General features: G+C 45.0%; 1 protein-coding gene across 6 annotated transcripts in view; it reads right to left on the reverse strand.

The window, feature by feature from the left end:
* The window catches only part of FLNB (filamin B), a 143464-nt gene that overhangs the window by 78778 nt on the left and 38644 nt on the right, over window positions 1-26042 (reverse strand). For all 6 annotated transcript variants that reach the window (XM_058726415.1, XM_058726414.1, XM_058726413.1 and 3 more), the window contains exons 2-4: window positions 7362-7610; window positions 4369-4466; window positions 1498-1645 (exon numbers count right to left, since the gene is read on the reverse strand). In XM_058726415.1, coding sequence (XP_058582398.1) covers window positions 1498-1645; window positions 4369-4466; window positions 7362-7610 — 495 coding nt within the window. The remainder of the gene's footprint in view (window positions 1-1497; window positions 1646-4368; window positions 4467-7361; window positions 7611-26042) is intronic.

The raw sequence follows: 26042 nt of genomic DNA on the forward strand, positions 1-26042 counted from the left end.
TGGCTCAGTCGTTTAAGAGTCCGACACCTGATTTCAGCTCAGGTCACGATCTCATGGTTGTGAGATCAGGCCCTGCACTCAGTGCAGAGCCTGCTTGGAATTCTCTCTCTTTCCCTCTGCCCCTCCCATGCTCATGTTCTCCTTCTCTCTCTAAAAAAACAAACAAAAAACATTTCTTTAAAAAGAGTCTAAAGAAACAACAAAATTAGTAAGTCAATCTTTTTTTTTTTTAAGTTTATTATTACTTTCTTTGGAGAGACAGCACACACGTGCAGGGAGGGCACAGACAGAGAGAGGGACTGAGAATCTCAAGCAGGCTCTGTGCTGTCAGTACAAAGCCCAACATGGGGCTCAATCTCATGAAATCTGAGATCATGACCCTAACTGACTAAACCACCGAAGTGCCCCTGTAGTGAATCTTAATCAGATCTTGGTTTATAAAACAGCAAAAACTATGATAGACAATTTTAGGACAGTAGGGAAATTTTCACATAAACTGGATATTAGTTGATATGAAATTGTTAATTTTCTTACTGTGATAATGAAGACTGGTTATACAAAAGGATGCCCTATTTTTAGGAGACGCTTGCTGATGTACTGAGTGAACTGTCACAATGCCTACAGTGCATTTTCAAGAATTCGACAACCACACACACACACACACACACACACACACACACAAAGGGCTCAAGAAAACTATTGTTAGAAGGGTTAGAACCGCAGATTCTAGGAGAGGATATACAAGATATCTTGTGCCTCTAAATGTGATCCCAACTGTAATTACAAAAATTAAGAAATATAATACACTCCTTCCTTTCCCCATAACAAAGGGAGTAAGTTGTAGCTCATGGGGCTAATCTTTACCAGAAACCACCCTGGGCTGAAACACAACAGTTCTTAAAAAGCTGGTGTGCTTGAAGTCAGATGGCAGCCAGAACACCAAATGCCTCAACATGCCTTTACCCCAACATAACATTCTGAGCAGAACACTGTCCTGCAGCCCGCAGTGGCCTCAGTGATCATAAACAGGATGTCTCAGCAAGGAAGTGTCTGTCAGGGGGTCACAACAGCTCCCTCCCCATGTGGAAATCTGAAGCAGCGTGAGCATGACCAAAGGAGAAATGAATCAGCAGCCTGATGACACAGGCACCTGCACCCCCTATCCCCAGCGGATCGGGCCTCTCTGATTTCTCATATGAAAAACGGGAAAATAGTCCTGTCTTCATCCCACGGTTACTGCACTAAAATCACAATGCAATAAACTCATTCTCCATCACATTAAAGCAGCAACATTTCTTAAAGCCTAGATTCACAAAGCAGAAAAGTTGCTCGTGAACAAATGGACTTTGAGGTAAAAAGCATCTGACAAAGGAGGCCTGGGAGGTCTTCAAGGATCAAGCCTATACATTCTTGATTCTAAGAACCTTCTTCCTGAAGCCACATAATCATGTCTAAGACCAGAGGACAAGTCTCAAACCCAGCAAGACCAGTGCTTACCTCGGCCATAGGCCCTGGCTTTCTTCGGGTTGAGTTTGGGCTTCAGAGGAGCCCCTGGCTTGAGCTTGGCTTTGGGGAACTGGGACAGGTAAGTCATCACCGAGTGCTCATCCACATCGGGGTGAATAATTTCTTCAGGAGTGATGACCTAGAATAACAGCATGGTAGGTGAACACCCAGAGTACATCACTTATAACCGCTAAAGTTTTTGCAAATGTCTCAAGTCAAACACTATAGACATTAAGAAATTGAGTCAGCCTCTAAATTAAGTGAAATTATATCAAATTACATGCCAATGTCAGTGTTTTTAACCTTTTAGAGGTGTCATTATTCTTTTCGGAAGCTGAGGACGCCCTTCAGACAATTTTTTTAATGTTTATTTATTTATTTTGAAAGAGAGAGAGAATGCGTGCACACGTGCACGAGCAGGGAAGGGGCAGAGAGAGAGGGAGAGAGAGAGAATCCCAAGCAGGCTCCGCGCTGTCAGTGCAAAGCCCAATGTGGAACCCATGGTTCATGAGATTATGACCTGAGCCAAAATCAAAGAGTCAGACACTTAACCAACTGAGCCACCCGGGAGCCCCTCCTCCAGGCGATTCCATATGTAATTTCCAGAGGTGCACACCCACCCTCCAAAAAAGGCCTGCTCACCCCCTACCCTGGGGAAACTTCCCAGAAGGGGTAAGCTGTGTCAAGTGAGGAGAAAGAAGAAACAAGTATACACAGGATTTGCACATATTACCAAGAAGCACATAAACTGGCCTTTCCCTTTGCTCATCTACCCATTGCCTGCATCTCTATTAACTCTGCTACCAATAAAAAATAGTAATAAAAAAAAAGAGAGGGGGCGCCTGGGTGGCTCGGTCGGTTGGGCGTCCGACTTCGGCTCAGGTCATGATCTCACGGTCCGTGGGTTCGAGCCCCGCGTCAGGCTCTGTGCTGACGGCTCAGAGCCTGGAGCCTGTTTCAGATTCTGTGTCTCCCTCTCTCTCTGCCCCTCCCCTGTTCATGCTCTGTCTCTCTCTGTCTCAAAAATAAATAAACGTTAAAAAAAAAAAAAAATTAAAATTAAAAAAAAAAAAGAGAGAGAGAGAGAGAACACAGCAACATATTAGATCTGTGGTCTTGCTACATGCTAAAGCCCTAACCACCCGGGTAATGGTATGGGGAGGTGGGGCCCAAGGGAAGTAAGTGGGTTTAGATGAGGTCATGAGGATAGGGCCCCCAGGATGGGATTAGTGCCCTTATTAAGAGAAGGAAAGACCAGACCTCTCTTTCTTTCCCATGTGAGGGCACAGCAAGAAGCCAGTTGTCTGCAAGTCACAAAGAGGGCCCCCACCAAGAACTGACTCTGCTGGCACCTTGCTCTTGGACTTCTAGCCTCCAGATATGGGAAATAAACTTCCGTTGTTTATACCATCCAATCTATGGTATTTTGTTAGAGTGGCCTGAGCTGATGACAATGGGTTTCAATACATTAAGAGCCGTTAAAAAAAATAGGGAGGAAGTTAATTTCTCCTGACATGTAGCCTAGGAGCAAGATTACTCCCATGCTCAGCAGGTAGCCTCCTTGAAGGCATCACAGCCTCAGGCCTACTACCTGACCTAGTCCTAAACAGTACAAAAAATCTCTCTGCCCCCAGTAAGGGTGCTGAGGAGGTAAGGTAAGGCAGTACTCCTCAGACCAACAGAAGGCTCTGTCTCATGAACCGGGTTAACTAAATGCAGATGAATAACATATATACCCAGCTTCCCTCACCCCAAAGTAACACACACACACACACACACACACACACACCAGAAAACATACTGATCATTATCCTCCAGCAACAGAACAGCTACTTGGATTTGAACAATTGCCTTCACTCATTCCATAAAATGTCGGATGTGCATTGATTTGACATTTCTTCCAGGCAGCTCCCTCAACAACTATACAGTGCCAACATCACATGTACGTCAAAAGTAGATGGTTTTAGGTTTAAGAGGAGATGAAAAAGATACCACACCACTTACTGAGGGTGGGAGAGCGAAGAAATGGGCCATGAAGCAGAGACATGATGTCAAAACCAAAGAAATACAGGCAAAATTTTCTATCTCCCAAGGGATCCTATTACAAAATACACTGAACTCAGCTCTGATTACTTAGTCCATAATGTAACCAGTGGTGAGGTCATCCATCCACGGCACTGGCCACCTACAAGTTTTCTTGACCAGGGCTTCAAATATGGGAGTCTTGGTATTTAAATGTCAGGGGGAGTTTTTTAGCCTCCTTGAAAAACCTTAGAAGACAAGACCTCAACTACGTAATGTGGCTACTGTCAATGGTATCCAAGATTTATTCAATTTCCAAGTTCTCTTGTCATATTCCTGTGATAGGATTAGGAGCAATACAAATTCTTCCACAATTTCCAATAATGGTAGGTTATCCTGGTTTAAATTTAAAAAAAAACTTCTAAGTCCTATGACTTTCCCTAAGATACTGAATCTTAAAAAAAACTTCTAAAATATGTAAAAAGTGGTCACATATTGGCTATTTCTTACAGTTCAACCTAATTATTAAAGTCTACATTTGCAGTCTTGTATCTCAAAACAGTCTTTGAGATCTTTGGAGCAGAAACACTAGAAAATTTTCCACATGTGACAAAGCACTGTGAAGATTTTTGAATGATCTACAAGCACCTAAATCAATGGGAACCTATTATTATGGGTAAACTGAGGAAGAGGGGAGAGTGTCATAAGCAATACTCTCTGAGGGCTGAGGCTGAGGATGTCAGACTGCCTGCCACACTGAAAGAGGCATCCACAGAGTCTCAGAACAAGCTGGAGGATGGAAACAGCCCCCATGGGACATGGTGTTGCTTGTATATATACCTGTGGGACACCCAGCCAGTCGTCTGCTTGCTGCATAGCTTCCCGTGCATTGTCCACAGGCTTTCGTGGATCCCAGGATTCCCAGTCTGGACACAGACCTGTTAATATGACACAAAAGATTCTGTTAATATTAACTCACTGAAAAGATTAAAGGAAGCCATGTGCTTAAATTAAACCCCTTTGGTATCTTAATTCAGAGAACAATTTCTTCCTAAAATCACAGTGAACTGTATATTTTAAGGGCAAAAAGTATCCACTCCTCCAGAGTAGAAACTATTCTGAGTCTAAACTGAGAATTCTCCTTCAGGCTGTTATTTTCTTGCATTAACACAGAGATTATTCATTCCTTGAAGGTGTGATATAAATAAATAAACAAAGCCTATAAAACTATTTGAGCCTGGTGCCTTTTTACAGGGGATTTTCCCCCCCACCACATTTGCACTTCTGTAGTCCAGTCACCAAACGTGTAGGGTTCACGCCAGCTGGATATTCTACAATTTAACTCAAAATTGATACAATCTATGTAGAAATCGTGTAAAATCCCACAGGTTAAGGGCTCAGTCCCATAAGACTGTCCCCTTTCCCCACTTCACCAAATGCAAGTCCAGGTTGTCACTTGGACTTCTAACAGACCATTCTATAAATTGCAGGTTCTCACAATGCCTCCTCAGATTCAATTGTTAACCAGAGTGGATCACAGAACTCAGGAATACCATTTAATTGCTAGATTACTGATTTATTAGAAAAGGCTACAACTCAGAGTGCCTGGGTGGTTCAGATGGTTAAGTGTCTAAACCTTGCTTTCAGCTCAGGTCATGATCTCACAGGTTCAAGAGATCAAGCCCTGTATCAAGCTCTGCACTGACAGCATGAAGCCTGCTTGAGATTCTCTCTCTTCTGTCTCTGCCCCTCCCCTGCTCACACATGTGTACACACTCCCTCTCAAAATAAATAAATAAACTTAAATTTTTTTTTTTTAATAAAAGGCTATAACTTGGGATGCCTGGGTGACTCAGTCAGTTGAGCATCTGACTTTGTATCAGGTCATAATCTCGCGGTTTGTGGGTTCGAGCCCCACATCGGGCTTGCTGCTGTCAGCCTGTCAGCACAGAGCCTGCTTTGGATCCTCTGTCCCTCTCTCTTTCTGCCCCTCCCCCACTCTCACTCAAAAAATTAAAAAAAAAAATTTCTAATTAAAAAAAAGTTACAACTCAAGAACAACCAGGTGAAAGAGATGCATATGGCAAGATATGGGAGAAGGCGTGTGGAGCTTCCATGCCCTTTCCAGGTGCACCACCCTCCCAGCACCTCCTTGTGTTTACCAACCTGAAAGCTCCCTCAAATGTATAGTTCAAGGAATTTTGTGGAGACCTCAACATGTTGTCATGATTGATTAAATAACTGGCCACTAGTGATTAACTCAACTTCCATCTCCTCTCCTCTAACCTTAGCGGTTAGGAGATAGCACTAACAGTTGGGACCCTCTAATCACCTGCCCCCATCCTTAGCAGCTGTTTAAAAGTCATCTCATTGGGGCGCCTGGGTGGCTCAGTCGGTTAAGCGTCCAACTTCAGCTCAGGTCACGATCTCGCAGTCTGCGAGTTCGAGCCCCACGTCGGGCTCTGGGCTGATGGCTCAGAGCCTGGAGCTTGCTTCCGATTCTGTGTCTCCCTCTCTCTCTGCCCCTCCCCCGTTCATGCTGTGTCTCTCTCTGTCTCAAAAATAAATAAACGTTAAAAAAAAATAAAAAAATAAAAATAAAAAATAAATAAATAAAAGTCATCTCATTAACATAAACTCAGGTGTGGTTGAAAGGAACCATTGTCCTGGCTCTTATCACTTAAATTCTAAGGGTTTTTGGAGCTCTGTGCCAGGAAAGGGACAAAGACTAAAATACATGTTTCTTTTATAAGTCACAATATCACAATCCTATTCCTAGATACATCTAAAAAGACTGCACTAGCAACTGTATTCTGTATAATTCAAAAATCCACTTGCCCAAAAGCCCAAACCTAGAATCATCTTAAAAGCCTCTGTAAACAGGAGAAGTATAGGACTGAAGTAAACATCCACAGGTTTAAACTGGTAAAGAGGTATCCTGAAATGTGTCTTTCGGTGGAAGCAAGGAAGAGGGTGCTGGGAAATTAACTAATGCTGAGCTTTGAGTTAGTTTGAGACATCACCAGCTTATAGGCTTTCAAGACAGAATGAGGCCTGGAGTCAGCCTGCCCTCCCTGTCCAACATAGGCTAGCCAGCTCCGCTTAGAGTGTGTCGGGAACCATTAGCTTACTAAAAACTAATGTGACCAGCATATACAGAGTATTCGTAAATGGAAAATATGATTATTAAAGTAAATTTTTTATTAGAAACAATCTTGAGGGTGCATATAAACACAGGCTCTGGTTTTTCTACGGAGTGTGTACCAGCAAACTCTACCCATCAATCTAAACCCTCCAGTGAGGATAATTACTACCTTGGTGTGCACTCAACCGCTCAGAAAAGGGGGGAAAGCCTCCAACTGGATCCTGATCAAGCACTATTTCATAGCAACACAGAAAAAAAAGGGTGGAGAACGCCATGTATAGTCACCCAGTGGTTGATAAAAACGGGTACTTTCCACTCAATGGAAGTTTTTAGATTTTCATGCCAAGTCAACTAACAGGGCCACGTGTTTCTGCTGAAGTCAATGGGAAACCAGGCACCAAATGTGGGAAGAGGCAGGACTTTGGAGTCTGAAAGCTAAACATGCTCCAAGAACTACAGGATTCATTGGGGATTTGCGTAAATAACTGAGTTCAATGCTCAAAAAGTCAATGGATACACCTAGAAGGTAAACAGAGCCAGTTTTAGCTCCCTTTGCTCTTACAGGGGGCTAAAACTAGGAGAAGACACCAATCACAGCAAACCCAGCTTTCCCATGAGACAACCAAGGGGCTTTGGGCCCACAAATCTCCATCCTGAAGAGCTGGCTCAGGCAGCCATGGACACTTACCTGGGGCACAGCTGTCTACCAAGGCTCCCAGAGCCTTGCCATCTTGCCAATTCTGGTTAAAGTTGGTGATGGGCAAGTAGGGGATCTTGTTCTGAATCCATCCCAGCAGCCTCTGCTTTGGCGTCTGCTTCTTGGCATCGTCATCTCCTTCGTCCTCCCACACGGGCATGGAGATGGAGTAGTGGAGGATCAGTGTCCACACCAGGCCCAGGATGAGCTTCAGGTTCCCATCCACAATGGCTTTGCTATCTGGGGAGAGAGGCACAGGCGTGGGTTGGCACCTTCCTCTCGGTTGTGAATGAAATCTTCATTTGTCCGAGAACCACACAGAACTATTTCAGCATGAAAGGACTGTAATGTTACAATTTGCTTCAAAATACTTGAGGATGGTAACAGATGAAACTAGATTCCAAAATGTTTACCAGTGTCGTGAAATCATGGGTACATGAGAATGTATTATACTTTTATCTCTACTTTTGCATACGTTGGAAATGTTCTGTAATAAAAAGAGCTTTTAAATTTTAAAGGACTCATTTCAGAAATATGGACAATAAAAAGAGGTGGCTGAATTCCAGGGACAACCATCTGTTTAACTTGATAGTATGTGATCTACCAAATTATATGTGTATGTGTTTGTATATATATACATATACATATGTGTGTGTGTGTGTGTGTGTGTGTGTGTGTGTTTGCTGCCCTGAATTTATATTCTACTATGCTTTTCTTTTCACTAATCATTATGTCCTAGAGGTGTAAGAGGCCAGTTTCCCTTCAGATCTCACCATCTCTGGGTGTTATCAATCATTTTCATCTCTGCTCTTCTCTCCAGTTAGTCATTCATAAGATAAAGTCATTAATAGTTAAGCTAATCCAGCTGGGCAAAGTCTCTGTTGCCAGAAAGATAAGTGACTGGCCCAAGGTCCTGGCTCCTCTCTAGTGCTCCCTGAGCTTAACACAACAAGCCATACACCAGCCCCGTCTAGGAATCTTCCAGGAAATCTCCCTGCTGCTGGTTTCTACCTTCTACTCCCTTGGCTTCTCTATGGCCCTCTGTCTTCTTTCCAACCTCTACCTACATCCATCAAAATCCAAACATTACCAATAAAATCTCTCTATCTCTCTCCCTGTCTCCCCCTGCACACACTTCCCCTCCTATCCATCCCCAATCTTTCTCCCCCTCTCCCTTCCTCTCCTGTCTATACCCCCATCTCTCTCCCCCTCACCCACATCCTTCCCCTCCTATTACCCACCCACCCACTCCCCCCTCTCAATTTCCTCCACCCTTTCCCCACCAAACAACCCCTGTTGCACGCCCCTATTCTACCAGGACCCCAAACTGAAAATGTCAGAGCCATCATGGACTCCTCCTTCAAATCTCAGGTTGCCATTTCAACAATGTGTCAATTCCCTTCTCTACCTACATCTCTTGGCAAATCCTTTTCTCCACCTTCCCAATAAATGTGTGGCCCCTCCTCCCCTCTCTCAGAGTCCTCGACAGCCATGAAGCTGAACCATGTTCACATAACCCTACAACTATCTTTCTAGTCAGTACCTCTGTGCTTCCAAATTCACCAATGGTCCCAACTGCCCACAGTCAAACTCCTTAGACATACAGCACCCTCAGAACCCCCAAACACAGCCTGCTTTTTCACCCTTGTCACCCCTCCCACCACAGTTCACACTCCAGACTCAGAGACTCCTCATTCCTGGACTACATCCTGCTTTGGACCCCATGGACCTCTCCATGTGTTCTGTATTCCCTCTGGTGGGAAGACCCTTCACCCCCATCCTCCTGTGGGACAAGCCCTGGCTCATCATCCAAGGGCCAGATCCAACAGGTGGTGGCCCTTCACTCCCACCAACATGTGTGTGACTGTGCCAGGGTCCTCTCAAGACAAAAACCATTCACTCCTGAGCCTCCAAGCCCCCATTCCAGGACTGTGAGCACCTGCCATGGAGTGATGAGCCTTCACCATCTTGCAGCTCCCCTCACCCTGTCCCACCCATTCACCCACCCACCACAAACCACCTGAATGTCAGTTAGAAACATGCCAGATTGCACTTAATGAAACCCAACTACAACCACATGAGAAATATACACACATACTGAGAAGGAGTAAACCCCATGTCACTCAAAACTGAAAGGGTGGAGACTTTTTTTGTTTTTAAATTCACCTGGTTATTGTTAGTCCTCTCACAAGAAAAGATCCTCTTAAAAGGGCGCACCCAAACCCACAGAAACCAAAGGTACTTTTATGGTTGTAGATTCAGTCATAATAAAACTCGATCGTGTAAAACTGTACAGGGTAAAGAGTATCATAAACTGGCTGGTAAGACAATTTATATTTGAGCAATCCTCACTCAATCCTCACTTAGCAATCCTCACTAAGGTGCCCAGAGATTTTCTATGCAATGAATTGTATAAATAATAACTTTTAAACAGGACAGTCCACATAACTCACAGGGCTCAGCGACAAATGAAAATACATGACTTCTCGTCCAAAAAGGATTAAGAATTTCAAGATGGCAACAGCAGAGCATTAAACCAAGCACAGAACCCTTCTGAGAGCAGGGCCCTGTACAGCTGCACAGACTATGTGACCATGAAGCCCCCTCTGCTTCTGAGGTCCTGTAGTCAATAAAGTGATAATCTGCAGAAGACACTTGACCGTGCACAGAACTTGAATATCCGAGGAGTTCATCCCACGGACCATATGTTTCTCCAGCTGGCAGCCCTTGACCATGACGGAATTTTTTTGATAAGATGTCCTGTTATAAGGTTGTCTTTGAAGCGCTACTGATTATTGAGTTACTACCTACCAATCATAAGAAATTCCAGGTCAAACAATTTTCCGTGCCAGAGTCCTTTATTTAAACTAAAGGGAGAAGAGCAGTCCTCAGAAGGGGGAAGCACGAGGTGGGGATGAAGTAAAGTATGTGAATGCTTATCGTTAGTCAGCGTACCCGTGCTGGACCAGGCAAGGTCAGGTCTTGCACCAGGCAGGATCTGAACAGGCCAGAAAGTCTCATGCAGCCACAAGTATCAGACTACAAAGTTCAACTTTCCTGAGTTATGTGTTAAGTGCTCTTCAAATGCAAACTTACAGATTTTATCCATAAATCAAAACATGAAACCAGTTTGCTCTATTTTTACCCAGCTTACACATGTTGGTCTGAAGGAATGAGACATGAGTCTTTTTCGAAAAAGATTTCAGGAGAAATATGACCCAGTAAAAGTCTGAGCCAAATTTATGAAAAATACAATGCCCAGAACTTCTGTTTCCAATGAATTCAAGGTGGGTGTCCAAACGGGAAAGCCCCCATTAAGATCTCCTTGGGATAAATGATACTTTTGCTCTGCTATTCTAAGAAGCTGGAGAAAGAACAGTCCTAGTTCCAAAAGTGATTTTGACAGGTGAAGGTTCAAATGCTTTACCGAACTCTTGGAACAATAAAACGATGGCGACTTGCCCAAAATGACTCCCCCTTTCCCACCCACATGAAACAGAAGACTCCCAATGCCTTGAAAATGAAATGCTCCACAGCATTACAGTGTCAATGTCTGACCATCACAACAGACTACAGGATTTTCAAACGTGAGCGTGCTCTGTGATGTTTATGTCGAGTGTAAACATGAAACAGAAATGTAAAAGGAGGAAAGGTCCAGGTCAGCTGGAAGCCTCTCTGGCAGGATTCCACCTCATTGAGAGCCTCTTTCTGGAATAAAATAAGCCAGCGCCCGCCACGCCTGCTGGACCTCCTAGAATCTGCTTAGGTTGTAGTTGGCCTGGAATCCGGCCACAGGTTTCTCCTCCCCAGATCCAACCAATCACAATTCCCATGTAACTGGTCCTGGCTCTGGACAGCACTGACCCTCCAACCGCATACACACCCTCTGGAACTACTTAAAATTATCCAGCATTGCTTCTAAGTGAGGGCAGTGGCTTTTCTTCTTTTTTAATAGCTAGAAAGTTAATTTGAGCTACTGCAAATTCTAGGATGGAATGTTTTCACGTCATTTCTGTACACCGGTTCTCCAGCCCTCCCTGAGTAGCAATCAGGAATGGGCACATTTATGGGGGAGGAAACCAGCTATTTTTAGGCAATCTTTGGAAGCATCTTGGAAACATCTACTGCGTAGACAAGTTCCTTTGAGGAAGGGAGATGGTGATCTTTCCGTCTCTCATACCAGGAGGGCAGGATCCACGCCACCAACTGCATGCTCACCACATTCACTGTGCCCATCTCCTCTCCTATTACTGATTCACCAGGGTGGCATGGTGGGGGTTGGGGGGGGGCGGGGAGGAGAGGCCTGAGCAAGCACCGTCCCACATTTCTGCCCTCCTGAGTAAGAACAGCAGGTCATCCAGCAGCCACAACGCAGCAGCTCACTGCTGGGTCAGAAACAGCCAACAAGGGACTTCAGGGATCAAGGAGACGTAGGAGTTTCGGGAAAGCTCCTCCTAGTACGCTTGAGGAAAAGCACCCAGACCATAATCCAACTATGACTTGGTCATCTGGAGAAGAGTCTGTCACCCACTCTTGCCTCTGTCCTCCCATCTCTATTACCCTCTGGGAGGCAACGTGGCACAGTGGTTTAAAATTTTTTTTTTTTCAACGTTTTTTATTTATTTTTGGGACAGAGAGAGACAGAGCATGAACGGGGGAGGGGCAGAGAGAGAGGGAGACACAGAATCGGAAACAGGCCCCAGGCTCCGAGCCGTCAGCCCAGAGCCTGACGCGGGGCTCGAACTCACAGACCGCGAGATCGTGACCTGGCTGAAGTTGGACGCTCAACCAACTGCGCCACCCAGGCGCCCCAAACACAGTGGTTTAAGTACAGGCTATGGAACCAGCCGCTCCTCTAGACAGGTCACTTTGAACCATCCATCCGTCCTCTCTGGGCTTTCTGTTTCTTCATTTACCAAATGGGAATGATCCCAGTCAACACCTTCACAGAGCTGTTACTAAGAAGCAGGTGGGTTATAGAACACCATGAGTTGAGCATAATGCTGGGGACAGGGTAGGATACTTCATAATACCTTCCTTCCTCTCCTTACTCATTCACCTCATATCTGAATACCTGCTCTGTGCCCAACACACTTCCCTAGAACCGGAAGCCCAGAAGCCATAATCCCGGTTTTGTAGGTGAGCAGGAAACAGAAGACAGGGTTAGTCAGGGTAATTCACAATAGTACCTTGCGAATTAAAAGGAGGATGAAATGTTCAATGTGTCACTTCCCTGAGCCATGGAATTCATTAGAAGGGTCATGAGCCTCTGAGGTCCCTGTTCTCCTGTCCCAGGAGGAGGCTGACCTGCATGCTGTAGTGAACCCAGGACACATGAGGTAGGTGCAAGGGGGACATTGTAGCGCCAAGTGCTTTAGGAGACCACTATGGCCTGAGATTCCTGCAGACAGAAACCAAGAACTACACAGGAACCCGACTGCTGATAATCGATCAGACCTTATTGAAAGAGAATATGGTATGAAAAGAGGCCCACAAGAGCCAGGGGTCTGGCCCCAACTTGACTTCCCAACTTTACATTTCCCTAGGGTTAACCTTGATCCTTGGCCTCAGCTGGCTTGGCCTGGAACTCTCCCCCCACCTCTCTTGACCTAGATAATGCCTCTTCTATGCCCAACTCTGCAAAACTAGAATAGGTCCCCGGCTAAGTGCCCCCTCAATGCCCTGTGCCCTTCTCTCTCAGTGCAGCTACAGCTGTGCCTGCCTCCTGTGCTCAAAGCGGCAGCACCACAACAGCAGGAACAGGCTGTTTGGCTCCCCCGATCATGGACGCTTGGCTGTTGGCAGGCACGTTCGGCTCCCTGCCCTCTCCTCTCTGGTGCTCTGTGAGAGACAGGGCTGCTTCCCCGCTGAGTGGATGTGAAAGTACACACACAGCCTTTCAGACAGAATTCTAATCTGCTCCAGACTGTGTCCACCTCTGAGCCTCCAGCAGGCAATATAGCATGTGGCACAGAAACAAGGCTGGGGAGGTCCCTGAGGCTCTGCAGGCGTGGGCTCGGCACCAGCAGGCTGGCTGCAGAGGCCTGGCCAAGTGATCAGACCCCAGCGTGCCTCAGTCACTTTACCTGTAAACTGGGGATAATGTTGGAACAGGAGAATACAGCTGCTGGGAAGACTGCCTGCCATAACACATTTGCAGCATTCAGACCCCTATACAGTCAGTTGTCATTAAATGCTAATATTAGTACTATTACTCTTACCACCACTGACTTCAACATGCTTTTATCAACCTTGAGACAAAAAGAACAAAGGCAGAAGGGAAAAGTGAAAGCTTAACAGTTAAAGGTGGTGACCTCCGCGTAGGCACCAGGGTTTCCTGTCAGCCTTGACTGCTTGGGTGAGCCAACCCAAAGAGCATCCTGTGAAGAAGGGCTGCCCCAAGGTCACCCCACAGTGCAGCACTCGGATCACCTGGGCCCAGGATGCAGGTGGCAGACGGGGCTCACTGGCATCCCAGCTTGGTTTTATGGTTCCTCCCCATCCTGCCTTCTCTTCCAGCCTGCACAAACTGTGGCTGAATTGTTGGCCTCGGTTGCCCAAACAAGAGGGTACCCTCAACTAAAAGAAGGCTAAGTTTACCACCGTCCTCAGTTTCTCAGATGTCACCGTTCCCTTCATCATTAAAGATGACCGTCTCAGTCCACCGTCCAGAACAAGGGTCCATTTCTGGGGGTGCAACGGTCCTTCCATCCGTACAGCAGGTGATGGACTATGTACACAAGACTGTGCACCTGCCTAGACACCCATGGGCAGGATGAAGGGGCCAGATGCCTTCACCCCTGCTCAGGGCTTCGTACAGGGCCTCAAACCATCAAAAGGCCACACAGACTTACAGCCAGACTTGACAACTCACACTGGTGATGGCTGAAGGGTACTTGTGGTGAAGGACACAAAAACCCTGCCTCCTCCTCTCCCAGGCATGTGGCTTCCAGCTGGACGGTCCTTCCTAGCCTCCCTTGCAGCTCAGCAGTGTGGTGGCTTCACCAACAGACAGTGAGCAGACAGAAGGGTGCCATCACTTTAGGGCCTTGGGCAGGGGGAGTGCTCCCTCCTACCGCCAGCAAAGAGCCCCTGACATTACAGTCACTTAGCTTCAACCTGCGCTCGGGGAGGCCAGGCAAGGTGATAGAAAGAACCTGGGTCCCAGAATAGGGTGCCCTGCCAACCTGAAGACTGAAAATAGCCACTGGATTTGGGTTTTTTCTCTCTTTGTTACAGCAGCTTACCTATAATAAGAGGATGTTCTGGGCCCTGAAGTCCTGAAGTCACACGGGCCAATTTCTAATCAGTAAGATAAAATACAGACCACGATAAAACAAGGGTGGATTGGAGCACTCTGGTCAGCTGGATTTCCAATCCTTTTTCTTACTCAGGATCTCTCAAGGATGACAAAGGAAGTGTCTGAGTTAACAATTTTTACACTTCACTTCAGGGTTCAGTTAACAAAGAGTTCATTTGGAAGGCCTTTTCATGTTAGTAATTTTTCAAGAGATGACACAATAGACCAAAGGTGGCAAATGGCATTAGCATGTGAGGTGAAAACCCTTTCAGGTGTTGAGAAAGATTCTCAGGCCCTATCTGGGGTCAACAAGAAAATAGATTACCAATGTCTGCCACAACCAGGCACAGGGAGTGGAGGCTCAATGAGGAAGAACTGTATAGATTAGCCATGCCTGCTCTGGGCACGGCATGGGGAGCAGTGGCTGGGACTTCTCTGCAACAGAATTGAGCAAACATTGCCAAATCCCTGATTGGAGACTTCTACTATAGGCCCATAACACATTCCTTATGCATAACCTCAGACTTCAAATTTCCTACTTTGCCAACTATTCCTTCTGTTTTCTCTCACTTGCTGGACAATTTTTGCCCGGAATAATTGGAACAAATTATTTCATAAATACCTTATTTTTATTTTGGTACAGAGTTTTTGGTGGATATTCAGATCACAGATACTATGCTGGTGTCCTGCTTCATATGTATCCCAAACACCCGATTCTCTGGTTAAGAGGCATCCTTTGTTTAAAAGAGGCATTTGCATCACTCGGTGGGCTTCCAAATGCCACTTTTCAAAAGTTTTTATCACTTCTGGGGATTACTTTATATCCAGCGACAAAGTCATACTGAACCTTAAATGAGACTGGTATATTTGTGGGTCTAGAACTTAGTCTCTTCCAACTAGTATTAGTGGGAAAGTCTTAAAAAGTTAGAACAAGGATTCTAGTCTTGTTATAAAGATTACAGAAAGAAGGGAAAAAGGAAAGACGCCCCAAAATGGTCAAAGCAATGTATTCTAAACTAGGTTTTTGACCTCAAAGCCACAGGTCTCCTAAGTGAGTAGTAGGACAAGGGTCCCAGGGACCCTTAAGCGTGAGCAGAGAGTGGAGGAGCCCGGAGTCCAGTCACTGGGAGGTGCTGGTAAACCCCAGTGTGAGCTCAGAAGTTCTCAGCGCGGTGATGTCTGTCCCTGGCCCATAGCTTTTAGGCACAACTGCTCTGAGAACATGTGCAGATCAAATAATAAATGCTGGTTGGGGCGCCTGGGTGGCTCAGTCGGTTAAGCGTCCGACTTCGGCTCAGGTCATGATCTCACGGTTCGTGAGTTCGAGCCCCGCGTCAGGCTCTGTGCTGACGGCTCAGAGCCTGGAGCCTGTTTCGGATTCTGTGTCTCCCTCTCTCTCTGCCCCTCCCCCGTTCATGCTCTGTCTCTGTCTCAAAAATAAATAAACGTTAAAAAAATTAAAAAAAAAAAATAATAATAATAATAATAAATGCTGGCTGCGAATGGAGGTCCTTGTCACCTGTGGACTCCAGCTCAGCCTCACCTGAAACACAGCTCACGGCCCAGGCCGGTCCTGTGCACACAAGTGCAGCCCACAGGGAAACCCTTTGGGGAAAAGCATGACGGCAGGAGGAACCAGGCCTAGAAAGACTCCTAAGCACCTCCCCCTCCTTACATCAACAGCAACCAAACTGTAACAGCAACTCCAGACTTTTCCAGATCCTTCTTCCAGACCTCTCCCCTGGGCCTGGCCCTGTGCCACATGCATCACCTCATGTAACCCTCACAGCAACCCTAGAAGGGTCGCTTTTATGCTTAATCTCATTTTACAGATGGGAAGACAGAGGCCCGCAGAGGCAATTGTCAAAAGTAACATACAGGAAGAACCCAGATTTAAACCCAGTTCTCTGCTGTCTGAGCCCAAGCCTCCATACTTCTCTAAACACACATTATGCCATGACAGCTGTATAAGGTGAGTGCAACAGGACTCACATTTCACAGATGAGACAGAGTACAGGAAGGGACACACCCCTGGGGCCCACGGCCAGTTAGTGGCGAACTTGGGAGAGGAACCCAGGTAGGGTCTCTGAACCTGCCACTGCCCCAATCATTCCCACAATCCCTAAACTGTCGAGGTTTAGAAATGAAAAATGTGGGCAGAAAGTGACAGCTTACGGCCTAGGAGGTGCAAGCAGAGGTCAGACTTGTATTACGTTAGTCCCTCTGTCTCAGTCATGACTTGGCCTTTACTGCATCCCAGATGCTGACCTACCACTCAACATGGGAAATCAGAGAAGATGGCAGAAAACACACCTCTGTCCCCATTTACCCCAACCTACTGGTCTGTATTTTCCCCAGAAAATAGAAATTAGGGTCACTCACATACTTGAAAGCTCCATTTGTTCTCATACCCAGCAAACACTTCTGCCTACAGAATGCCAGGCCCTGTGCTGGACACAAATTATGCTTTTATGTAAGATAATAAGTTAAATTGGCTTTAAAACACTCCACAAGGAGATGACAACATTATTATAATGAAAACCATCCACCAACCCACTTCTTGCAACCCTGCCCCGGGGAAAGACATTGAAGACTTTTTAAGGGACAAAAGGCAAAAAAATTTCTTTTTTGCCTTCTGTCTCTCATGCTAAGCTGTTTCTTAAAAAACTTTTTTTTTCCTTTTGTGATTAAAAGGTAAAAAATAATAATGCTGATGAAGAGGACAGGTATTCATCCTTCCACTGCAAACTTGTAGAAGTTGAGCCTTGTTAGAAAAAAGATCAAGGTGGTTTCCTTGGTTTGAAAGGGGAGGAATCAGTTTGCATACACCCCCACCTCCTGCCCCTGCAGCCCACATCATGTTACAACTCCTATAAGCCTGTTATAGAAATGGCAGCCTGCCCAATGATCGTGAAGTCATAAAGTGAACAAAACTCCCAATTTAAAGTCTTGAATAGGCACCAAGCTGAGGGAAATTCCAAATAGTTTATAATAGCTGGCTCCCATCATTACCAACAGAAAAAGGATGAAGTTGGAAGAAAAGAAATTCTCAAAGGACAGACAAAGGGAGGGGCACATTCCCTGCTTTACCTGTATTGACACTTTTCAGAGAAGCCTGGCTCTCCTCCCAAATATGGCTACCATGTCACTTCAGTGGGTCACTTCCCGGGTTTCAGTCTCCTCATCTGTAAGCTGAGAGTCAGAACTGAACTCACAGTGTCAAGCTATTGTGAGATAATGTAGTAAATTGGGTATGGGTAGCATTCTGCCTGAAGCAATCCACCATATCAGCAGAGACCAGTATAGCTACTATTATTATTTCTGCAATATTATAAACACACACAAGTTCAAGAACTAACAGTGTCCCATTAACATCATGAAAGATTCAATGCCATTCAATTCTGGTTCAAGACTGCCTAGAGCCAAATACCCCAGAACTCAGCCTTCTAACACAGACGAGCATTCCATCTGCTAACGACCACAAGAGCCAGCCCCCATCAGGGACCCAGGATTAAGGCTGATAGAATCAAGATGTTCTTTGCTCAGTGAGCTGCCTGAATGAACTGGCAGTTTGCTAAAATCTGCAGGCCACCCCAACTTCTCCAGCAGATTCCTGAGCAGTCTGCAGGGGCCAGCCTGGGCCACTGTTGACAGAAAATTAAATGCAAGGTCAATAAATTCAATGTGAAGCACAAAGTATTCAAGAAAGTTCCCTTAAGGAATTCCTTTTTCTAATGGGGGGAGGGAGAGGCTTGGATACTAAAGTGATCTTTAACCATGAAAGCAGTTAATTACCATAATATAATGAGGGAATAAAACTGAGAACAACATAAATGCTTCCCCACGAATAAATAGTTAAATAAACTTTCAGAACATTCAAGGAAGAAAGTAATAGGTGGCTAGGAAAAGAATGAGAAAGATACAGATGTTTGTTCCAATAGGGACAGGGCCATTTGTAGAAAAGTATAGAACATGCAATTCTGTTTTGGAAAAGGCATGACTCTGCATCTGAACAGAAAGATCTGGAAGCATGCAGAGTTGTTGCAAGCAAGCATGTTGTTCACTGGCTCTCTCTGGAAAGACGTAGGGTGATTGCAAAAGACAAGCTTTCTTTTTGTTGTTGGGACATGCTCCTGTGTTGTTTGAATTTCTTTTCTTAGTTTGAATTACATGTGTTACTTTTATAATAAATTGTGACACACACCTCCCAAAAGAAAGAAATACAGGAATGTATACGTTAAGGAATTCTTCACTGAACACAGCGGCTTGTCGGGATCTATAGGCACTGATGTGGGAAAACTGACAAGATTTATCAAACAGTGAAAGCAATGTGTATCATAGGTTCGCACAGGAGTAAAGGGGCGGCCAGGGAATTCTGTAATTGAGTTCATATATGCATAAAATACCTTCTGAAAAGACAAGAAACTGTTCACCAACTGCATTTATTTCTGGGTAGAGGAACAGAGAAAGGGGGTGAGGAGGAGTGGGAGGGAGCCGGTCTTATCTTTTTATACTGCATATGATTTACACCATGTTTGATGTTACCTATCAACAAGAAACAGACAAATACATGAAGGCTTGGCAAGACCGGTCGGCTGTTCTCCTGATCTCCTCTGCTCAGTTCTCACATGGTGGGTCATCCAAATGCTTTACCAGTCCTCAGCCACACACATTCTCCTGGACAAGCAGTCTCCGTGCCTCAGGAGATGGCCTCTGCCATTTCCAAATAGATTGCCAGAGGAGGGGAAGATGTTGTCATTTGGTTGTCTTTGGGCATGCTTACCAACCCAACAACAACAACAAAAATTGAGGCACCTAGGTGGTTCTGTCATTTGAGCGACTCTTGATTTCGGCTCAGGCCATGATCTCACAGTTCATGAGTTTGAGCCCCACATCGGGCTCTGTGCTGACAGCGTGGAGCCTGCTTGGGATTCTCTCTCTCTGCCCATCCCCCACCTCTCTCTCTCAAAATAAATAAACCTTAAAAAGCAAATCAACCATCCACCTTCCTGATCCCTTCCTACCTCCTTCCCTGGCACCCTAAGAGTATCTTTTCCAAGATGCAGAGACTCAGCCACTCAGTTATACGTGAAGACAGAGGGTCTGGCCCGATGAATGACCCCACCGAATTCTCATTGCTGCCTTAGGAGGTACCCCTGTTAGTCCCATTTTCCAGATTAAAGAAAATGATAAGCAGATAAACTGAGCCCAAAGCCACATAGCTCATAAGTGGTAGAGTAGGATTTGAATTCAGGCCCTCTAACTCCAGAATCTGTTGTTGACTGTTCCACCTGGAGGCCAGGATGGGGCTGCAAAGGAAAAGGCTCATCCACAGACATGGTAATATTACAAAGGCTTTCTAAACTGGCAAAAGCTGGAGAGGAAATAAATGCTAAAGGTTACGTCATCCTCCTAAAAGAGATTTATCACTGTGCCCCTGAACTCTGTCCCAAGATAAATGGCCATGGCAGTAAAATAAACAGACCAAGCACATAGCAGGCCAGCTTCTCTGCTAAAATGGGAACAAGTTCCAACATCCCTAAGGCACACTGTCCAAGTGCAAGGTAAGCAAGTGACACACGCTGAATATCCAAGGCACCACCCTAGTCATGGCTGCCAGTTACTGAAGACACACGGCCCACGGTCAAGTGTCTTCAATACCAGTACTTCATCTAAAGAGTCCTGCACTTGAGTCAGAAGCTGCTTCCTGGCTCAGCAAAACACAAGCTGTGCCTAAACTTGGCCTTGAGGAAGATTTGTCCCTCTGGCCACACTCACAAACCTTGCCCTATCCTCTCACCTCTTGGACAATTTACCAGGGGTTGTGCCCTAGTCACTTTATTCTTAAACTACATGTGAAAATACATTACAGTATAATTTTTAAAAGTAGGTTGTGTAACACCTACTATCATTTTGCATCTTTGAAAAGACTACATTAGACATTAGCTGGTTGTCCGAGACAAATGGCTCCTGTGGTCAAATAAGCCAGGGATATATGGAATCGAACAATTTTAAACTGCTGTAGGACTTCTCAGGGACTTTAATATGCAAATGTACATTGACAATCTCCAGGAGAGTGCTAGGGTGCCACACAACACTTCCCAACTTTACTGGACAAGGGAACTTTTTTTTAAAAAATTTTTTTGATGCTTTTTTTAAATTTACATTTTGAGAGAGAGAGAGAGAATAAGCGAGGGAAGGGCAGAGAGACGGGGAAAGAGGATCTGAAATGGCTCTGTGCTGACAAGCTGACAGCAGGGAGCCCAATGTGGGGTGCAAACTCACAAATCATGAGATCATGACCTGAGCTAAAGTTGGACGCTCAACCAAGTCACCCAGGTGTCCCTGGACTAGGAAACTTTCTAAAATATGATCTCAAAGGACTCTAATAGTCTCCAGAAGATATTTCAGGTAATTCTACCTTGAATTGCCCTTCCATGCCCTTGCAGATCTTCTACAAACACTTCTGAATGCTCCCATAGGCTTGGAGATTACGTTTTATAAAACTGGTAGATGTGGGGTGAGGGAGACAGACAAGAGATAGAAAAGAAGGACAATACGAAATAAGTCATTAAGGCTTTCTCTAATCTACAACTGTTTCGGTAGCAGTGATTATGAATCCAGAACTTTGTTACTTGGAATCACTGGGTTTTGCAGATAAAGGGTAATAAAAGTAGGTTCTCAAAACATTGTTTCTAATGATGAGGGCTACAGGGAAGTACACCCCTTGACCATGATGTTTATGAAATTCTGGTGATAACCAACTCACGTTAAAACGGCACTAAGAAACATCTTATTGTTCCAGGGCAAACTGTAATTCTTAAACACAGGCAATGATTTAGAAGGATCCAGGCCAAAACCAGCCTCCTCCTTTCTGGCTTTGCTTTGGAGCTACTAATGTTGAAATCTTCATCCGCAGCCAATGTGTTGCCAAGTGGGAAGAGTCAGAGACGAAACCTGGTAATTTGGACCACCGCTTAATGCAGTAGAAAGGGTGGGGGGGGGGGGGTTCATCCTGATGGGAGCAACTGCAATATCAAATTATGTGAACGGGAAGAGGGAGGGGACTCCAGAAGCTCCACCCCATGGCCATTTAGCTCTAAACTTCCTATGCTGGGTTGGGGGGGCGGTGTTGGGGGTGGGGGTTGGCAGGGAGAACTTAGTAAAAGTTAGTAAAAATTATTTATATAATAAGTGAAACATATCCAAGTAGCATTCCTAGTACTACTTAAGGATATAATACTCAGAAGCATACCAGTAATAGCAATGAGCCACACAGCTTGAGTGCTAATTAAATCCACTCTCTAAACTGTGTGGTGCTGTATCTGAATCTGAGATTAGTCAACTGTAATCCCAGCATCTTAAGGACAGCGAGCGGGGCTCTGTCTTCAGCATCATTGTGATTCTAGTACCTAACATGATGCTGGTCACATAGTAAAAAGAAGAAAAGCAAAAGGGGGGGTTGGGAGGTGGGGAACCACTGCCCTCTATTACCCAACTAACAACCACCCACTCATCAATACACCAATCAATCAACAATCAACCAGACAAGCTGACCAGACAACCACTATTCCAAAGACCTATCAAACAACCACCAACCTGGTCAACCAACTACCAAACTCGAGTGGACTCATCCTTGACCACGCTCTCCCACCAAATCTCCCCCTTCCCCCAATCCTGCTGGCCACCTCTAAACTGATTCCCAGCCCAGCAGCCCTCAGCTAATGGCAGGTCCCTTTACTGGCCAGTCTGTCTCAGCCCACAGATCAGGAACTCTTAACTCTTCCCAAATCTTTCCACCAGCCCCAGCAGGGACATGCAAAAAACAATTTGAAAGTTGGGAGGGTGGGGGCAGGGGGATGGGGGAATTGGCCCCAAAACAGAAGAAAATTGAAAGAAATTGAAGCTAATAAATGTTTTATTAAATGCCAGCATTTGGCATTATATCTTCCTCCTAATTGCGATCCTAGTCGCGATCCTAATTGCGATCTCTGGTTGACATCTACAGAAATTTCATTACATTTGAGAATGAGTTACAGGTTCATTTTCTCACATCGCAAGAATTCCAAAGTATACTCTGTAATTGCTGAGAAATCAGTCAATTGTAAAATAAAGGAGTTAGTCAGGGCCAAATAATATAACAGAACACAAATATAAGCAAATAAAAGCAAATGTATTTTTTAATCAAATTCTTTTATGACAACACACGCACAAAACACACCTTTTTTTTTTTTTAAGTGTGAGAGATGGGTGTGTTTTATTGTATTTGATAGAATATGCCTAAGACCACAAAACACCCCAGCGAAGTCTGAACTCCTCAGCAGTGCCCCGAGGCCCCCATGGCTGGCCTCTGCCAGTGTCCCCAGCTGGCCGGCCCTCCCTATGCCCTGGCCTGTGCTCCCACTGCCCCTTCTATTCAGAATGCCCCCCTTTCATGTCTTTCACCCTGTGGGTTTCTTAGATTCAGCCTTCAAGATTCAGCCTCCTCTGATACATCCCCTTTCTTCTTGGCCTCATCTTTACATTTCTAAAGAACATCTCACAAAGCAGTCAGAAATGGAACTTCCTACATGATCTACTAGGAAGCCAAGTATCCGGGACAGTTAGCAAGACAAGCCACCATCCTCAATTATGTCACAGCCTCCTATGAGGGACTGTCTAAGTCAGGGATTCTTACAGGGGAAGGCAGGACAGGGGGGTAGGGGTGGGGGAGCCTTTGAGCTTGAATAGGAAAAAAAGTGAAATCTTTGTCTTTGGTAACCTCTAACTAAAATGTAGCATACTGTCCCATTATGGAATGGACACCATAAGGGGTGCCTGGATGGCTCAGTTGGCTAAGCATCTAACTTTGGCTCAGGTCATGATCTTGCAGCTTGTGAGTTCAAGCTCCACGTTGGGCTCTGTGCTGACAGCTCAGAGCCTGGAGCCCACTTCAGATTCTGTGTCTCCCTCTCTCTCTGCCTCTCCCCTGCACTCTCTCTCTCTCGTGTGCACACATTCTCTCTCTCTCTCTCTAATAAATAAACATTTAAAAAATTACCAAAAAAAAAGGCACCATAAAACACAGGTGTATTAGCAGCACCTGTGGTTTTGTCACCAACAATATCTCAAAATACGCTGTATGCTCATCACTACATCAAAATCATGGCAAACGTTACTGGACTAGCTGCTAGATCTTATTAAACATCTAAATACATGTGTGTTTGTTACTGTGTTCAAAAATTTCTCTTTTTTATTTAAATTTTAGTTAGCCAACATACAGTGCAATATTGGTTTCAGGAGTAGAATTCAGTGATCATCACTTACATACAACACTGTGATGCGGTGCTCATCATAACAGTGCCCTACCTAATACCCGTCACCCATGTGGCCCATCCCCCACCCATCTCCCTCCATCAGCCCTGTTTGTTCTCTTTTTTTTTTTTTTAAATAATCTTTGTGCACATAACTGCATTGACTTGCTATGGTTGTTCATTAACTGCTTCCAGTATATATTTTTTTAATGTTTATTTATTTTTGAGAGAAAGAAACAGCACGAGCAGGGGAGGGGCAGAGAGACAGAGACAGAGAGAGAGAGAGAGAGAGAGAGAGAGAGAGAGAGAATGAATCCGAAGCAGGCTGCAGGCTCTGAGCCATCAGCACAGAGCCTGATGTGGGGCTCGAATTCACAAACCTTGAGATCATGACCTGAGCCAAAGTCAGACGCTTGACCAACTGAGCCACCCAGGTGCCCCTGTTCTCTATCATTAAGAGTAACTTGGGGCGCCTGGGTGGCGCAGTCGGTTAAGCGTCCAACTTCAGCCAGGTCATGATCTCGCGGTCCGTGAGTTCGAGCCCCGCGTCAGGCTCTGGGCTGATGGCTCGGAGCCTGGAGCCTGTTTCCGATTCTGTGTCTCCTTCTCTCTCTCTCTGCCCCTCCCCCGTTCATGCTCTGTCTCTCTCTGTCCCAAAAATAAATAAATTAAAAAAAAAAAAAAAAAAGAGTAACTTGTGGTTTGTTTCCCTCTCTCTACTCCCCCCCGTTCCCATGTGTTTTGTTCTTTAAATTCCACATGAGCGAAATCACATGGTATTTGTTTCTCTATTTGACTTATTCACTTAGTGTAATACCTTCTAGCTCCAACCACATCATTGTAAATGGTAAGATTTCATTCTTTTTGATGGCTGTGTAATATTCTGTTGTATATGTGTACCACATCCTTATCCATTCATCAGTTGATGGACATCTGGGCTCTCTCCATAGTTTGGCTATTGTATAAACATTGGGGTGCATGTACACCTTCAAATTTGTATGTTCGTATCCTTTTGGCCAAATACCTAATAGTGCAATTGCTGGAATCGTAGGGTAGTTCTATTTTTAGTTTCTTGGGGAACCTCCACTGTTCTCCTGAGTGGCTGCACTAGTTTGCACTCCCACCAACAGGGCAAGAGGGTTCCTCTTTCTCTGCATCCTTGCCAACACTTGTTTCTTGTGTTGTTAATTTCAGTCATTCTGATAGGTATGAGGCGGTATCTTATCATGGTTTTGATTTTTATTTCCCTGATGATGAGTGATGTTGAGCGTCTTTTCATGTGTTTGTTAATCATCTGGATGTCTTCTTTGGAAAAGTGTCTATTCACGTCTTCTGCCCATTTCTTAACTGGGTTATTTGGTTTTTGGGTGTTGAGTTTGATAAATTTTTTATAGATTTTGGATACTAACCCTTTATCAGATATGTCGTTTGCAAATATCTTCTTCCATTCTGTAAGCTGCCTTTTAGTTTTGTTGATTGTTTCCTTTGCTGGGCAGAAGCTTATCTTGATGAAGTCCCAATAGTTCACGTTTGTTTTGTTTCCCTTGCCTTCCGCGACGTGTCTACTAAGAAGTTGCTGTGGCCAAGGTCAAAGAGGTTGCTGCCTGTGTTGTCCTCTAGGATTTTGATGGCATCCTGTCTCACATTTAGGCCTTTCATCCATTTAGAATTTATTTTTGTGTGGGGTGTAAGAATGTGGTCCAGTTTCATTCTTCTGCATGTCACCGTCCAGTTTTCCCAACACGTTTTGCTAAAGAGACTGTCTTTTTTCCATCGGCTATCCTTTCCTGTTTTGTTGAAGATTAGTCGACCACAGAGTTGTGGCAAAAATTTAGTTATGATAAGCGCATTTCAATATGACTTGCTTCCTTTGTAACCCCATATATATGATCTTATGCACAAGGAGAAGAGCACAGTCTTCAGAAAGCCAATGGAGTCCAAGACACAAAAGTGAAGAATCCTGGCTCCAGGGGGCCTGTCAGTAGAACCTGCAACTCTTGATCTTGCGGTCATGGGTTTGAGCCCCACGTTGGGTGTAGACATTACTTAAAAAAATAAAGTCTTTTAAAAAAATTCCTG

The sequence above is a fragment of the Neofelis nebulosa genome, chromosome 4 (genome assembly GCF_028018385.1).
Source record: "Neofelis nebulosa isolate mNeoNeb1 chromosome 4, mNeoNeb1.pri, whole genome shotgun sequence".
Classification (NCBI taxonomy): Eukaryota; Metazoa; Chordata; class Mammalia; order Carnivora; family Felidae; genus Neofelis; species Neofelis nebulosa.